General features: G+C 49.1%; 1 protein-coding gene across 3 annotated transcripts in view; it reads right to left on the minus strand.

Annotated features, from left to right (window-relative positions):
- The window catches only part of Colq (collagen like tail subunit of asymmetric acetylcholinesterase), a 55,153-nt gene that overhangs the window by 15,091 nt on the left and 22,304 nt on the right, over nucleotides 1–17,758 (minus strand). For 2 of the 3 annotated variants that reach the window (XM_005077664.4, XM_005077665.4), the window contains exons 2-11: nucleotides 15,704–15,816; nucleotides 15,083–15,181; nucleotides 12,858–12,902; nucleotides 12,513–12,539; nucleotides 10,960–11,031; nucleotides 8,180–8,242; nucleotides 7,813–7,839; nucleotides 7,125–7,169; nucleotides 6,986–7,021; nucleotides 2,646–2,726 (exon numbers count right to left, since the gene is read on the minus strand). In XM_005077664.4, coding sequence (XP_005077721.1) covers nucleotides 2,646–2,726; nucleotides 6,986–7,021; nucleotides 7,125–7,169; nucleotides 7,813–7,839; nucleotides 8,180–8,242; nucleotides 10,960–11,031; nucleotides 12,513–12,539; nucleotides 12,858–12,902; nucleotides 15,083–15,181; nucleotides 15,704–15,816 — 608 coding nt within the window. Of the gene's footprint in view, nucleotides 1–2,645; nucleotides 2,727–6,985; nucleotides 7,022–7,124; nucleotides 7,170–7,812; nucleotides 7,840–8,179; nucleotides 8,243–10,959; nucleotides 11,032–12,512; nucleotides 12,540–12,857; nucleotides 12,903–15,082; nucleotides 15,182–15,703; nucleotides 15,831–17,758 lie in introns of all 3 variants that reach the window. The other variant, XM_040747745.1, reaches the window with a different exon arrangement.

The following is a 17,758-nucleotide window of genomic DNA, read 5'->3' on the forward strand; positions in this document are numbered from 1 at the left end:
CTGTAAAGTTAGTTTTTCTAACAGCCAGGCCAGCTGGCTCTGAGCACAGGAAGTGCATGGCTTAAAGGAGCAGGAAACACTCCTTGGCTTGGACACCAGGAATAGAGGAGTCTTCTACTTAACTGGTCATGTGCAGAAGGTGCCATGTCCTTATGGTAGGTGTAACTGAATGGAGTTGCCCAGGAAAAGGACTCTTGATTCCTTATTCTCTGTGAACTCGGGAGGTTTCTCTTGAAGTCATTCTGTCTCCTCAACTGAAGTTTTTTGTTTGTTTGTTTGTTTTTGTGGTTCTTGGACTTGAACTCAGGGCCTTTTTTTCACACTTGGTAAGCACTCCACCACTGATCCGTATCCCCAGCCTGCTTTCCTGGACCTGCCTGGAGACAAGTCTGGAAACAGGACCATGATAGCCATAGCAAGGGGGAAAGAACACTGCCCAAAATCCTAACCCTGGCCTTGAAGCTGGCTCAGCTGAATGGTCTTGGCAAACAACTCCACCTCACTGAGCCCCGGTGAATAAACGGGAGAGCTATGAAGGGAGAGAGACTGGATTAAATGATCTCTGAAATCCTGTGTTGGAAATTGTACTCTGGAATCTTCCAGGACTTTTGTTTCCTAGTTTTGGATTAATTTACAGTGGCTCGAGAAATCATAGTCCTTCTGGATATATGGCTCTACCACAAGGAGTTTATTCCCGCTATGAAGGAAGCACCAGGGCAGGCTTCCGATAACCGTCCAGGGGTCTGCGGAGGAGAACGGCTCTGTGGAGGGCATGAGGCAAGTTCCAGCGTCTTGTAAAGGGGGCAGCGTCCTCCCTGCTTCTTCTGAACCCTCCAAGTGATTTGGTGCAGCTCTTACTGTCATTCCAAATTAACTGCCGTCATCAGGGTGGATGACACAGCCTACTCGGCTTTGGCTTTGCCAGAAAAGAGAAACTGCCCCAGGAAAGATCTAGAGGACAGAAACCAAGTCTCTCCTCACAACTGATGTAGACCATTCTGGAATGAAATCATGATAGGGGAGAACTTTCTCCCTCTTTTTCTGAGACTGGCACCTGCGGCGTGCTTTTGAAGCCACGTGACCACGGCACCCTGTGAAACTGTCCAAAAAAACGAGACTAACGATTTGTGACTTTGAAAACAAACAAACTAAAAGAATCTTGCCATGTTTGGTTTGAACGACTGTACAAAAATAAAGGCTTTGTTTTCAGTTGAGAAACAAAATAACGTCACCGTGAGTCTGAATTATCCAGAGCCAGGGCAATTCTGCGTTGACTCAGGGAAGAGCACTACCTTCATAGGGCTACCGTGATTCTGACTCCTGGCTGGGCATTAGCATCCCATAAGTGGCTTCAGCAAAGCACATGCTGAAGTCTTTGGGAGATGAGGCCCAGGCACGGGGGTGGGGGGTGTTCAGAGGCAAAACCTGGAGATGCAGTCACTGTAGGGATGTCTGTAAATGCCTAGGTGATGCTGATGCAAGCTGAAGTCTGAGGATCCTCACACCAACACGATGGAAAAGCTTTGTTGCCAGAAGATGTCTTCCTCTGAGCATTACCAATGGTCTGGGTGAGCCTCTCCTCCAAGCAACCTATGCTTCCTTGTTTATTAAATATGATGTGGGCATTCTTAGAAGATGTTTTAAATGTATTAATACTACAGCAACAAGAAGCTGTACACATTGTGATCTTAGGCTATAAGTGAAGGACAAAATAACTACATGGTGGACATGAAAGAAATAATGTAAGATATGAGAAGAAATACTTCTCAACTACATATAACCTCAGCATGTCTGAGGTGGAAGAAGGAGCAGCCGGAGTTTGAGGCCAGCCTGGGCTACATGAGACTCTATCTTAAAGCAACAACAACAATAAATGAATAAGCAAGAACTGTTAAAGTGAAAGAAAGAATTATGGAAGGATATAATATCCAGATCAAACCATAACCACCAAGAGAATGGAGATAAAACGCCAACTAGAAGGACAGATTTCAAATATTTTCAAGGTCTCATAGTGAGATCCTGTCTTAATACAAACAAACAAAAAACAAAAGCAAAAGGTAGCATCCACATCTCTCAGGTACATCTGTCCATTATCAAAAATGCTGGTTTCCCTGTGGGCATTTAGTGCAGTCCAGAAAAGCGAGCCCCCTCCTTCTTTTCCCAGTTCTATAACTTGGCTTACACTGATGACCAAGGGGCTCCGAGCAAAAAATTCCCTTAAGCTCTTAGCAAACCCAGTGAAGAAGATCACTTCCAAATGAGGGATTTGTCTAGTGAAACTGTCGCTAAGGTTCAAAAGACCTGTTAGCTGCAAAGACAGACCTAGGCTGTTCTATAAAACTCAATCTATCCCCACTATACTGACTCAAAAAGCAGGTTTACTGCATAATGCCCATTTCCGGTTACTCGGTTAAGATATATATGTGTTCCTATGAACCGGGGCCACTCTTGTGAGTGGAACCTGTAACCTTGAACCGTGGCTAGCTGGAGAGAAGCCTGAACATCTGTAATTAGGCTGTGCTGTCCACTAGCCCTGAGGATGCTTGAATCGAAGGCCCGTGGACTAGCTCGAGCTGACTCCTACATGCTTCTCCACACACCTCCAGGAGGTGTGCCCTCAGCGGGGTAGACCCCAGGATCCTTACCTGCTTGCCTCGTTTTCCCGGTCTCCCCGTGGGGCCTCGGTGTCCTGATAGCCCAGGTTCTCCCTTGGGACCCATTTCACCCTGAGGAAAAGAAAGAGAAGCAAGAGAGAGAGAGTAAACACATCTGTGCTGGTCTCCCAAATCACTGGCCACCGGGACCCCCTCTTCATCATTCTAAATCTTTTCCAAGCAGGCTGTCCTGGGAACATGGGAGACTGATGAGCTCATATCCAAGGAACAGGAAAGAAAGAAAGCATACCCCCAGGGTGTGACTTAGTGCTGTAGAGCAGTTGGTGCTCTGGTGGTCACTTGAGAGGGACAGCCCCGTCCACAGCAGCCAGAGGTGGATTCTGCATTTCAGTCACACACGTGACTAGGAAAACCTTTCTTGTCTAGTTGAAATTTTGCAGAATGGTTTATTATGTTTCTTTTTAGTACAAAATCACACATATGAGTTGGGGTTCTTATGATGTTTGGGAACAGTCTTGTCTACTGTAATGTTCGATATTTTATAGGGTTTATTTAGGGTTACATAGCGCTCCACTCTTCTTCTTTTCCTCCTTTCTTTCTTCCTTCTTTTTTTTCTTTATGAGATAGGGTCTCACTATGTTGCCCTGACTGGCCAGAATTTTGATATATAGGCCAGGCTAGCCTGGAATTCCTAGACATCCAACTGCCTCTGCCTGCGGGGACTGAAGGTGTGTGCCACTCTGTCCAGCGTGCTCCATACTTCAGTAGATAGTATTTTGAGTTCCAGTGTACTTCTGTGTATTCAGACAACTCCCTTTAGAGGGTCTCCACCTCTCTGTGTAGCTAAAGACGACCTTGACGTTATAAGCCTCTTGCCTCCATCTCCCTTGTGCCGGGGTCACAGAAATGTACCACTATGCCCAGCTCAGCTGAAAACCCTTTCTGTGAGGAGCCATGTTTCAAGCATGTGTTCAAATGGTCACCATTAAAAATAGGATTAAGGGTTGGAGAGATGGCTCAGTGGTTAAGAGCACTGGCTGCTCTTCGAGAGGTCCTGAGTTCAATTCCCAGCAACCACATGGTGGCTCACAACCATCTGTAATGAGATCTGGTGCCCTCTTCTGGCCTGCAGGCAGAACACTGTATACATAATAAATAAACCTTTTAAAATATTATTAAAATATGGAAAACAATGTAAATTGCATTCCTGATTGAAAACCTTTTCATAGTTCAAGGCCAAACTTTTGCAAAACTTATTTCTCAGACTGTCAAAGTGGCTGTGTTGATAAAGGTGCTTGCTGCTGTGCCTAAACACCTGGACATGGAGCAACAGCTCCCACCAGTACAACTCTGACCTCTATACGTGCACTATGATATGTGTAACACACACACAGAGGGGGGGGGAATTTTTTTCTCCATCTTAGTTTTCCTTAGCTTTGCCTGTCTAGAATTCCTGTCCCGCTTAACAGCCTCTGGGGGTTATGGACCCATGGAGCACATTATTTCTACTTCAACAATTGCCCTGCATCCCAAACTACATCACCAACATGGTCAGTGCAATAATTGCTACCAGAGAGTTTCTACTTATCAGCAGAAACTGACCATGATGTACCACCCTAGCCACCCAGAGACAGCAACAGACACCCAGCCTCCTTTCCAAGCTCTCTAACACACTGGAAAATTCCAGAGGACACCAATAGATGGTGAGGATCAAACCCAAGCTGACCTGACAGCCTAGCAACAAGACGACTCCGTCCTTTCCCAACACACTCAGCAGTTAAGAATGCTTACTGGTTTTCCAGAGGACCCAAGTTCAATTCCCAGCCACGTGTATCAGATGACTCACACTGCCTCTAACTCCAGGCAGTAGTGAGCTGTCACAAAACTTCCAACTCCAGGGGAGGTCCAAGACCCCCAACCTCTGCAGGCTCTAACATTCATGTGCACATACCCACACATAGACACACACGTAAATACATCTTTGAGGAAAAATTGCTCTTAAGTCCATATAGCCTTTCTACCATGTTGACCTTCAGGATTCTCAGTGGTGAGATTATGATGGGTCAATGGGCCATGGAGATGTTTCACAATTTCCCTGGGCTGTTTAAGGGGCATGTCTTGTTTGTCCAGGAGAAAACATCAGCATAAAAAAATAGGAATTTTTAAAAAGAGATTGTCAGAAGGAAGTGTGGCCCTTCTCTTTATCAACTAGAAGCAGCCAGTAATTTCTTGATCTAATTTCTCTCCTAAGACCTAATTATGGTTATCATATCATCTCTGTATTAAAACAGCCTGCCATGAAAGGGGGAAGACGGCTCTTTTGTTGCCAGGTCTAGTAAATGGTGCAGAATCCAGAGGAGCCATCATATTTAATTTCACAGTGATTTATGAATATTTGATGTCACTGTTGCGGGGAATGAAAACCTAGACCAAATATCTTAAGGGACTCACTTCTCTTTTGAAGTTTGCTTCAATTTGTTTATATAGTTACTGTATTTTTAAAATGTATCATCCCATCTAGGATAGCAGAAACTTTGTTTCTGACAGTTTAGGTAAGGATAAGTCATAGCGGCTTTAAAAATGGATAGAGGTACTTCATCATGTCCTGATGGCTGGGTACTGCCCAGTAAAAATGTTACACTTTAGGAAGTAACACTTTAAAGTAGATGTTTAAAAAGAATTAAAAATACTTGTTTACATGTTTGAAGAATTTCAGTTTGTGTCCTAGGTAAAGATAACAATTTCCAGTGCCAATGCCTTACAGCATGAAGACACAGTTTTACCATGTTAGCTTAGGTGGCTGTTGGGATGAGAACAACCCCATAAACACATGCATTTGAGCCCCAGTTGAGGGGACTCTTTGGGAAGGATTAGGAGGTGTGGTCTTGTTGAAGGAAGTGTGTCACTGGAGGTGTGATGGGGAAATCATTCTGTATATACATTTGTCTTATTGGGTGATAAATAAGGCCCTGTTGGCCAATAGGAAAGCAAGACATGTGGGATTAGGAGGGATGGAGGATTCTGGGAATTGGAGGCACAGTCTCTCACTATGTAGGACGTGAGAGGAATAAGAGGTCTGGACCCTTTCTCCGGTAAGAGAAGACCAAGTGGAAATACTCAGATTAGCAGTTATGGGTTAATAATTAAGTCAGAGCTAGCCAACAAGACACCATAGAAAACAGCCAACAGCTTCATAATTAATATAGCCTCCTGCGTGTTCATTTGGGAGTGACGTGGCTCTGGGACCAGGCTGGCAGGAAGAATGCTCGTTACGGGGTGGGCTTTGGTGTTCAAAAGACTTGGGCTGTGTCCAGTGCAGCACACACACTCTCTCTCTGAGTCCCACTTGTGGATCTAGATGGAAGTTCTCAGCTACTCAATACCACGCTTCCCCTCCCCTATCATGGACGTAAGCTTTTGAAACACTTTCATAACTTGTCTTGGTCTTGGTGTCTTATCACAGCAATAGGAAAGTAACCAAGACAGCTTAGGGACTGTCCTACACGGTCGATGCTTTATGTCATGAGGACCCAGTGTTTCCATGTTAGCTCAGTAGCTGTTCAGCGGGGTCAGTAACATAGCGTCATGCCAGGGGCTGTTTTACACGGTCAATGCCTTACAATGTAAGGACTCAGTGTTTCCACATTTATGCATCTCTCTCTTTATGCTAAGACGTTTTCACTCATCCAACACCCAACCAACCTTATTCCAGATCCTAAACCTAAGCCAAAGTTGCCCCAAGTCTGTCAGTCTGTTGCCACCCTCACAATTTTTGTTATGTCAATACATCACCCCATGGCTATTTACTGAATAATTCTCCTTTAACACCTAAACTGTTTCCTTTTAAAATTAGGCTTGTCCTAAATGAGATACTAAATAACTAACTTATTTAAATAAAATAGGTGTCACCTATTTAAAATAACCCCAGGTCCCTCCAACAGTATTTTCCACCCTTGAAGGCTGTATTGAGTGTTTAGGCAGTAGTGAAACTAAATCAAACAAAACCCTACGTTGCTCCAGGGTCTGAGGGGTAAGATGGTTCTTGACCTCTGTGGCTCAGATAGGAGATAGTAGCTCCACACAAACTTTCTGGCTTTGAGCTCCAGGAGGTAGGAGAAGGAAAGAGGGGCCTCTCTCCATGGTGTGTGTATGTGTGTGTGTGTGTGGGGGGGGTGATAGCCTTTCCCACTAAACTGGAGGCTGACCTCAGACCTCTCTGCTACCCTCTGTTCAATGGACAACTTGGTCCCCATCTCAAACTGGAACGTTCCACAATTAAAATCAGTATCTCCGCCTGAAGGACCAAGAGGAGGACTCCATTCACCGTTTGGAGGATCTGAGGTCTGTTACCTCTACTTCTAAATACTTACTTTCTGCCCCAGCATTCCAGGAAATCCAGGGAAACCCTGTGAAAGGAACAAATATTGTGACTGTTTTGAAATGCCACTTGGAGCTGGCTGCCCATCCCACCTCTATTACAGACTATCTCTTGTACAGATTCTCCATTACCTTCTCTCCTTTGGGACCCAAGTCACCCCTTTCGCCTCTGGATCCCTAGGAGAAAACAGGGAGAGAGAGAGAGAGAGAGAGAGAGAGAGAGGGGGGGGAGTCAATGCACTAATATTGAGCTTGTGTGTGGGTGGCGGTAGGGACAAGATAGATTTCAGAATGATAGACTGCCTAGACCAACACCCTCATTTTTACAAAGCTCTAGTCTCAAACAATAGGTGACTTGCCCAGTAAAGGAACGCTTCCTGGCTAGATCCCTAAGACCTCTTAATGTTAGTTGCAAAGGGAAACTCATAGAAGTTTCTGGGTCTCAGAGCCTCTCACCTCGCAGGATATGTGTCTGCAGGTTGCCTGTTAGTCTTTGTTTTGTTTTGGTGGATGAGAAGGCTCTGTGGTAGAAGCTTGGCCCAAGGACAAGTCCCCTTCTCCCAGCACCCCTAAATGCTGACTGACTAAACTCCCTGCCTGCCTGCTCTCATTTGCCCCCTGTGGTGGGGCCAGGAGCCTCACTGGGAGGTCCTCTTTACCAGTGTTCCCTTCCTCAGGACGCCCACACTTCTTCCTCAGCCCTCAGGACCAAGGACAGAAGGACAGCCGGATGATGCCTGTAGTTGACATCTGAAGAGAGAGCTGGGCCTGTCTCCCACCCACCAGGATCTGGGATGCCACGAGAGACACGAGGACTGACCTTTTCCCCTCTGGATCCAGGGAAGCCCTAAAAGAAAGCAGACTGTTTATACTCAGCCCCCAAGACAGCTGAGTGCGCACTCTACCGTGAGTTTTAAGGAGCATGCAACAGAAAACACAAAGATGCTTATGCCAGGCCTAGGAAGGACATAGCTTTTCTCAGCCCTCAAATGCCGGATAGCTAAAGAGAACAACGGGAACAGGATCCTCGAGTCCCTGTAGCCCAGGGCATGATGCCCCCCAAAGGGCTGACTCCCCAGCACAGGCTGAGAGTCCCCCAGTTCCGCCTTCCCCATCTTTGTAGACAGATGCTGCTCCTGAGTCTTAAAAAGAAGGCCTGGGAATGTCCATCGGGACCACACACTGACCTTAGAGCCCATTGGTCCTCTCGACCCCGGCAAGCCCGTCATACCCAGGTCACCTTTTTCACCCTGTGGCAATTAGAAGACAGAAAGGAAGCCCCACAGTGATATTTCTTGGAGAAACAGAAACAGGCATCATGGGCAAAACCGGGATGGAACCAAGGCACTGGAGCTGGGTTGTGAACTTGAGGACCCATAAACCCCTTTGCCTCCTCCCAGGACTCCTCTTCACTCTTCATTGTGGCCTTTGAGACCAAACAGGGAACAAAAATGCCCGAGGTGGTACAGATCGCCAAACTAAATCCTCACTGAGAAGCTGTGAATGGTGGTGTTTGATCTTTTCCTGGAGAGGTTTGTGGGGGGGGCAGGGGAGACAGCCTGGGGCCTCAGAAGACAGGCTTGCCACACATAAACTCTTTGCCTGATTTGTTCTTTTGCATAGGGAGGGCCTTTCAGACATCTCATTATACTCTCAACCTCAGCTTGAAGCCAAGCAGAGGGAAAACGAACCTCTGGATGATATGTACCCGGGAGGGAGGGGGTAAGTGCATCCGATGGGCTCTGTCGCACTCAGAACAAGTTTGAATCTTAAGCATTCTCTATATTACATAACTGCATGTCATCTCTAATTAGTAGAGATATAAAGTCAACTATATGCTGATTGTTGGGATTAACTGTGAGGTTTTTGCTTTTGTTTTGAAGCAGGGGCTCATGTATCCCTAGCTGGTCACAAATGTAGGTGAAGATGACCTCTGAGCAGATGCCCCCCCATGAGTGCTAGCTGGTCACAAATGTAGGTGAAGATGACCTCTGAGCAGATGCCCCCCCATGAGTGCTAGCTGGTCACAAATGTAGGTGAAGATGACCTCTGAGCAGATGCCCCCCCCCCATGAGTGCTAGGGTTCTAGGAGATGCACCGCCATGCCTGGCTGCATATTCTGAATTTTAAATGTCTTTATAAATTGCCTTAAGTGTAAAACTAAGCAAGTGAAATTAATTTTGCCAGTATTTTACTTTCCTTTAATCTAATTGTCACTTCAAATGTAATCATTGTAAAATAATGAGATTTTAAATTACATTTTAGAGAGAAAGAGAGTGTGTGTCTGTGTGTCTGTGTGTGTGTCTGTGTGTCTGTGTGTGTTTGTCTGTGTGTCTGTGTGTGTGTATGTGTCTGTGTGTGTGTGTGGGGTGTGTGTGTGTCTGTGTGTGTCTGTGTGTCTGTGTGTGTTTGTGTGTCTGTGTGTGTATGTGTCTGTGTGTGTGGGGGGTGTGTGTGTGTGTGTCTGTGTGTGTGTGTCTGTGTGTGTATGTCTGTGTGTGTGTGTCTGTGTGTGTGTGTGTGTGTCTGTGTGTGTATGTGTCTGTGTGTGTGTGTGGGTGTGTGTGTGTCTGTGTGTGTGTGTCTGTGTGTGTATGTCTGTGTGTGTGTGTCTGTGTGTGTGTGTCTGTGTGTCTGTGTGTGTATGTCTGTGTGTGTGTGTGGGTGTGTGTGTGTCTGTGTGTGTGTGTCTGTGTGTGTATGTCTGTGTGTGTGTGTGTGTGTGTGTGTGTGTGTGTGCCACAGCACATATATGGAGGTCAGAGGACAACTTTTGGGAATTGGTTGTCTCTTCTAGTCATGTGGGTTCCAGGGATGGAACTCAAGTTGCCAGACTTGGTGAGAAACCTTCACTGGCTGATATCTCCCAGCCCTGAATACAGTTTTATAAATTAAAACTTGGGTAAGTCAAAATTAAACCTCCAGTTATTCATTTATATTAGCCACAGTTTAAGGGCTTCCCAGCTATACATGGCTGCCGTGGTGGACAGCTTAGCTCTCTAGAGTGGGGACTCTTGCTTGTTTGTGGCAGGATCTGATTCTGGCTCAGGCTGACCTGGAACTTTACTTTGTAGCCCTGGCTGTCTCTAAGTCATGGTGGTCCTCCCCCAGCCTTCTGAGTACTGGGTTTGTAAGTATGAGCCACCATGCCTGGCCACACAGCGAACTGAGAGTTGCCTGCACGTATGTATGCATACCATGAGCATACATGCCTTCTGCCCACAGAGGCCAGAAGAAGACATTGGATCTCCTGGAACTGGAGTTACAAACAACTGTGAGCCACGATTCCAGTGCTGACAACTGAACACAAGACCTCTGTAAGAGCAAAAGTGCTCCTAATGTGAGCCGTCTCTCCATCTCTGCAGCCCAGTGGCTTTAAAGAGAAATCTCTTGGGAGTTTTGTGTTACCAGCACAGCCAGGAAGGGGAAGCACAGAGGATACCCGCTTGCCTTGCCCTGGCTTCTGCTGGTCAGATTTATGAGTCATGGCCTCTGTGCCCTGTTTCTGTGCCGGGCAGCAGGAACACAAACCAAGAGAAGATGGGAGTGTGTTTGCTTTTCATACTCTCTCCTGGTATAGCATCTGCATCCTTGCAGCCTGCCAATACTCCCCAACTCTCCACCTGCCAGACCAGCATAGCGGGTGATAGTTTTCCAGACCCAGGCTCCCTTGGGGTCATCTCAAGAGAAACTAAAGATTAGCATACTGATGCTCAGATCAAGGGAGAAATGGGGCTCCTGGGAAAGAAAGGATCGGCCCCCTCTTCTCCCCAGGAGCAGAGTCACAGCACTGACCAGGGTCTGCAGGCCACATGAAGGGGAAATGCCTGCAGGCTGGGAGCTGCCTTCCAGCCACTCTCCCTCTCAAGGAAATGGTATGCTTGACTGCTGGCCAGGACCCGGGAGGCAGCCATCTTCCCCCTCGTGTTCCGATACTACATGAGCCCCAGACACATGCAACACTTACCCTGGGTCCTTCAGGGCCTGGCCAGCCAACAGGCCCAGGCATGCCAGGAACACCTGGGGGTCCAGGTCTACCCTTCAAAGACCAAGAACAAAAGTCAAGATACCTCGATATGCTTCCCTGCAGCCAAGAATATTTGGGGTCCTGATAAGGTATGAGGCCACTACATGTGTCCCCCTGTATCTTTATCCTGACCCTACAAAGAATGAGGGCCTAAAAAGTCCCTGCAAACAGATATGAGTTAGATTCTACTCTATTTAAGAAAGAGAACAGTGGGTAGAGGGATTCCGAACTTCTTGGTTTTTCAGTTTTCGTCACCTCTATCCACTGTACCGCTGGCCTCGCTTCCTATGAGTTCTCCGCAAGGTTGTCATGTGGCGTGAGCTGGGACTATGTGGGGAGGAGCCGCAGGTGCTGTGGGAAGTCCCCCAAGGCATCCTCCCTGCTTGATGTACTGTGTCCCAGGGGCTACACTGGTGGCTCCTAGCAAAGCCTGAAGTCTAGAGGTTCATTTTGGGACCTTGGAGCTTCTCAGTCACTTATGAACTTTCCTTCCTACAGTCAACATCCCTGACTTCTCACCATCGAGGCATCAAAGAAGGACAGACAGACAGACAGACAGACAGACAGACAGGGGATCCACACTCCCAATCCCATGACTCTCTGATGACACCCTTCTCCACTCTTTACGAGTTCCTCCTGACCCCGCTCCCTTCATAACGTATCCAAGTGAATGAGTCTCTGGTTCCAGAGAGCCCCACCTCAGCTCTCCGGGTTACGGAGGAGCAGCCCTTGTGAAAGAGGGTGAGAGCTTAGACTTCAGCTCCTCACTCCGTGGCTCACTCCACAGTTAGCTAGGGATGCAAAAGGTTCAGCCAAGAGTTCAGTGATGCCCGATGCCGGCGCGTACATTCGGCTTTCTCCGTGTCCGTGGCAGACATTACTAAGCAACACAGACCTTGATGCACCTGAGCATGGGTTCACAACAGGATTCTCTGCAGGTCAGCATTCAACACTCATCTGTGGCTGCCCTTGATATTTGTGCCTTGTGAAAGTCTGCTTATGGCTTCTGTTGATATTGATATTAAACATGCCACTGTCATCTTTTCGGCTGGATTTGCTCTTCCTTCAACCACAGTCAAGACCTAGAACTTAAGTCCCAGCACCCACTGACCCCAGCGACATCCCCTGCGGGTTCCTTCTCTGGCTCTGATGACGGCACACGGCTGGTTCGCTCTGAGCCACAGTAACTTCCCAAGCAAAGCGGCCTGTTCCAGTCTGCTCAAGCACTTTAATCCAGTCTAATTAAGTAGTGAAGATCATTTTGTGTCACTGTTTGGGGGCTTGGAGAGTTCTCTGCTAGGTGGCAGGGTGAGGCTAGGGAGGTGTGGACAGGCCCAGGAGCCTCTGGGTTTGTCAGAGCCTAGCCGCCACAGGCTCCAGAAAAGGCAAGCATCTGACACCCTCCGAGGGACGGCAGCCTCAGCACGCCACCAGGTACTGGCGGCCACTGAACACACATGCACTCATGCAGCACAGAGCAGCAGGGGTCATACCTTCCTTCCTGGGCGGCCAAGATCCCCCTGTGCAGAGAGAAGACAGACAAACAAAGGTTGTTTGGAAGTGACACTCTGGATTCAGAACGCTTAGTAGGGCGTGGCTGTGGCTCAGTCAGTCAGCTGGTCGCTCGACCAGTTATAGCGCGCCCGCCACGCCAATGGCCCAGAGCACACACAGCAATAGCACTCCCTACTACTACAGCTGCCGCCATTCATCAGGGAGCCCTCCTCATCTGCTAAGAGCAGATTTTGATATCTCAACCAGAACATTCTCAGTGGCACCCCCATAAAGCAAGCTGTACTGACCAAGGAGAGGCGGACTAAGAACGCAGAGGCTCATACCTTTTCTCCCTTCGCTCCTGTCTTGCCAGGGAGCCCCGGTGGACCCTACACAATGGAGATAAGAAAGAAGTGAAGAAGACATATACCCAATTAAGGCGAGACCACGGGGAGGGTCTGTGCAGGGGTCTGTGACACTGGGCCTTTCTTTACAGATCACTCAGACTCAGCATGGGGGCTCCAGGCAGCCCTGCAGAAACCTTCAATCCTGCAGCCCACTCTCCCCTCTGTCCCTCTTCCTCCTGAGCTTTCTCTGGATTTTGCTTTTTAAGAATCCTTCTGTGGTTGGCAAGATCAACAACAGAGTCTTGAAGAAGCCCCCCTGCTGAGACAGGGGTACTCCTCAGCCTCAGGGATCCCCCCTCCCCCGCTGAGACAGAAAATAAGTGTCAGGAATAAGCATTCGAAGTTCCCGGTGGGCCATCTTGTGAAGATAAAATTGGGAGACACCACCTTCGGTTTATCTGCCGTCTGTTTGGGGAAGTGGAGTTCTTCACTCTGCCAAGCCTTCCATTTCTTGAAATGGTTAGAATAATCTACAAGATTGTTGAGCTTGGCACCCACCAACCAACTCTGACCGAACGAGGGGGCAGCCTCCCCTCCCCTCCATGTGACTCAGTTGCCGGGGTTCACAGACACATGGGTGTGGCTGTGGCTGCTGTTCTGACATGAGCACAGGCTGGTCCTCTTTCCATACACTCTGCTGGGGTATCAGGACCCGGCAGAGGAGAGTGCCGAGGAGGGATGTAAGAGTTACCTTACAGGAGCCTCACCTGGCCTTTCTGCAGACTTCCAGCCCTGTTATGAAGTCATTTTCACTATACCATTCTTCAGATGCTTTTATTGTTTCCTTATTTATTCTGCTTACTATGCAGCCTAGGCTAGGCTTAAACTCCTGCCCCAGCCTCCCAAGTGCTGGGGTAATAAACCTGTCACCATGCCTGGGTCAATAAATGTAAATGGAGGACAGGCTAGCTATGTAGCCCACAGGTGGGATAAACTGTGAACATTATCCCTGTCCCTGCAGACACGGGGTCAGTAACGTTTCCTCTGCAAAGCCAGAGAGTAATTCTCCTAGGCTTGCAGGGTCCTCAGCTCTGCCCTGATAGCCTGAAAACGGTCTCAGAGAGTAAAACCGTAGGTAGAAAACCAGATAGGGGCCGGATGCAATGCTGTGGTTTTTAGGTTTGGTAATTGCCGAAAGCTTCCCTCTCCACGCCTCTCCTTCCCTCCCTACCACCCCCTGAGATGTTTTCATTCTGTAGCCCAAGCAGTCCTGCAACTCACTATTTAGTTCAGTCTGGTCTCAAACTGGTAATCCTCCTGCCTCAGCCTCCTCCGAGGGCTGGAATTAGAGCTCTGTGTCACCATGCTTGGCTGAGAAAGGCATCCCTAAGGAGGTACCATGAAAGCCAACCTCCGAGGGACCAGGAGGAGCTGTGAAAACCAGGCAGGGCCCTGAGTGCACAGACGGAGGCTGAGGTGAGCTTGGGGTGTGAGGAAGACAGGCAGACACCGTGCTCGAAGGTGGAGGGCGTGTGAGCTGATGGAGCAGTCCAAGGCGGGGTCCACTCTTGGGACGTCCAGGTTGGGAGGTTTGGCCTCTAGTCCCCTAACACTAGGAGGTTCACATGGCCGAGTCGTGATGTCTGTGCCTCCCGCCCAGGCCAGCACTCAGAACCTGTGTGCTTGCACCTCCCCCTTGGGGGACCAGAGCCTCGGGGCAGCTGCAAAATTCCTCTTGGCAGCAGGCCAGCCCCAGGGTGGGGGGCTCTGGAGTGCACTCCTGTTTGTCTAGAAAGTTCTTTCTCTAGCAACTTGCTTGTTCCTCACTCTTCTCTTCTGCCTTGGGTGGGGGCTGCTTGCAGCGGTTCAGACTCGGGAAAGCTCGGGTCCCTCTGACCGCCATGTTCCTGCACTGAGCATGAGCACTTTTAGGTCCCAGGGTGGAGTGGATTGACCGTCACGTCTGCATTTGGTGATAGTGACAACAGCCACTACTGTACGGGCAGCATTCTATATGAGACCCTCAAATCTATCATGACAAGGGCTGCAGGGGTGAGGCCCGATTCACCCAGACACTCTTCGGACTCTGGAGCTAGCTGGAGAGGAGCTACAGAAGAAACCCCAGCACACGGCATGCCATAGGTCTGGAGCCATGAGGTGCTGACCACTAGGCTTCTTTGTCTACGGGAAGACACAGGAGGGGTCTGGGAGGGTGCACCCACCTGGGGTCCAGGGGGCCCAGGAGAGCCAAGTGAGCCTTGAATGCAGGGTGATGGTGAGGCCTCAAGTTCCAGAAGATTCTTCATGTCTGGAGAGAGAAGCTTCATAATAAAGCAATGGGTTAGAGGTCAGACCAGTGACAGAGATGCCTCCCTGGACTCGACGCTGTGGGAGCCTCTGAACTCTTTTTTTTTCCTATTTTTTTAATAGAAACTGCATTTGATACCTATCCTGTAACCTCTCTCTACCCTGCTTCTCTGTCTCTCTCCATATCCCATTCTTGCCCCATCCCAATTTCATAAACACTTTATTTATAAAAGGAAATGGGGGCCCTGCATCTGAACATCTATCTATGGGAGCCATGAATGCACCCTAGTGTTCTCAAAAAGATGAGGCATTTTGCTACTTCTACCTCTCAGGCAAGAAAAAAACTCTGTCCTTCACAGCATTGAGCCGGCAGGAAAGCAGATGTGGAGAAATTGGCGAAACGCCCCCTCCTGGCCCCTGAGGGAAGGGGCAGCTGCCTCTCTCAAACGAGACTCTGGAGTGGCCCTGTTAGCCAGGTATTGAGCTGACACGGAGGAGCCTGGAGATTTTCACTCACCGAAGTCCAGAGCACTCACCGGGCTTCTGCTGCCTCTGAAGAACGGTGGCGGGAACAGCGGGGGAGGCGGCGGGGTCAGCAGGCAGCAGGCTCTGTGGCTGCCCCGCTTCTTCTGACCCAGGCCAGGAAGGGCTGTTCAGAGAAAACTGCTGCTCTTTAGCACAGGGTGGGGTGGGGAGGGGGCGGTGGGGGAGGCGGGAGGGTGGGGGTGGGGAGTGGGATTGGGGGGTTAGGGCTAGGGTGATGACCTGTGTCGTGCCCACCATGCCCAGGGTACACTTGCTCACCTCGGATTTTCAAATGCAGTTTCTGTTTGAGTTGTGAGTACTCAGGACCCTGTTTGCTGCCTGACCCAGACCTTCTCTTTGTCTCTGATGGATGGGGGTGGCACAGACACTGCTGTGTGTGTGCATGCGTGCCTGCATGCATGTGTGTGTGCGTGTGTGTGCATGTGTGTGTGCGTGTGCGTGCATGCATGCCTGTGTGCGTGTGTGTCCTTTTCTCCTTCAGAGACAAGCTTCGTAGGTGTGACAAGGAATGCAAAGTTTAGACAGACCCTAATGTGGCTCACAGCTCGGCAGTGCTTGTGGACACCTGTGATGCTGTCTCAAGAGGAAATGTTTTAGACAGAGATGTCACCACGGACACGGTGGCGCTGACTCCAATGTGCTCAGAGCCGTCGTTTGAAACAGACTCTAAACACTCACTTGGGTGCTCCATCCCACGTGAGTCCCACCTAAATGTCTCCATATAGGTGACCAAACCCCAGCATAAGGAGGCAAATAGGCTACTGGTCTTCTATACCTTGGTTTCTACAGAGGCTTATCTATGTTTGGCCTTAGCACAGGGTTAGTGTCATAGCATGCAACAAGACAGATCCTGCAGTACAGCACGATCGAGTTCCACAAAGCTGGCAGCAGAGGCCTGTGAATGCCAGCCTCTGGGCTTCCCTACACCCCCCGGATCTTAGCACCGGGACACATCATGAAGATGTTTGCATTTTAAGCAAAATGAATCTTACAGTGTGAATTCCTCTGTTTGTCTTTCTCTTACTCGGCGCAGTGTCTGGGGGAGTGGAGCAGGCTGTCAGCGTTCTGCCCTGCGGCTAGACCATAATGAGCTTATCCGTTCTGCTGAGCATCACAGATAAACATGGGATCATGCTGGTGCTCACACACCGGAATGGCTCCAGTGAAAAGGACCGTGTGGAGAGGATGGGGGACGGCCGAACCGTCATTACATGCTAGCAGGTGGGAATGGAGGCTCATGTCTTCTCTGGAAACTTGCTTGGTGCTTTCTGTCAGAGCAGGACATAGACAAGCACTGCAGCTCAGAGACTTCCAGGAGTTAACATAGAAGGCGGGTGCACTGGACTGTCTGAAGCAGCAGGAAGCCATGTTTTTCAGTTCCTGGTTTTCCTGGCATCTCAACCTCCCTGTCTTGCTTGGATGCCTGACCTCACAAAACAAGCCCAGGTGGGCCTTCCCATGCCTCTCAGCACTGAGCTCCGGGTTGAATCTCATCAGTAGGAAGCTTTCCTTCACACCGAGCGTCAGGGGCCTGGCTACTCTTTTCTGGGGGTTTATCCCCGTGCCCGTGCTTCTCCTTGAGCTAAAACTATTCCCTTCTTTCTCCCAGCACGATCTGTGCTTCCTGAGAAGGGGGGCAAGGGCCAGTTTCCAAACCTGGTAGACACTAGACCTCGATAAATGGTCGCCGAATTAACAATTTAGTGTCAGGTGCTAACTACGTGCGAGATGTACACAAATATGTCAAATCTGCAGAGCGACCACGAGCTAAACACCACCAACCCTGCCGTCGTCATTCCCACCCACTGGTCATGAGTGAGTCAGGCAGCATAGGTTCAAACAGCAAGGCAGCAGTGGAACCCATACCAGAGACTGCTCTTCTGAACTCTGACTCCAAATGGGCAGAAATTAAGACTGGGACCCAGGAAGGAGGCAGCCCCCCCCCCCCCGTAACGCTGCTTGAGACCACTGTATCAATGCCTTCCAACCAAAGACCGCCAGAAACACGGCCGAAGAGGAACCTAATTGGGTTTGTTGGTTCATGG

The sequence above is a fragment of the Mesocricetus auratus genome, unplaced genomic scaffold, assembly GCF_017639785.1.
Source record: "Mesocricetus auratus isolate SY011 unplaced genomic scaffold, BCM_Maur_2.0 Super-Scaffold_100006, whole genome shotgun sequence".
Taxonomy (NCBI): domain Eukaryota; kingdom Metazoa; phylum Chordata; class Mammalia; order Rodentia; family Cricetidae; genus Mesocricetus; species Mesocricetus auratus.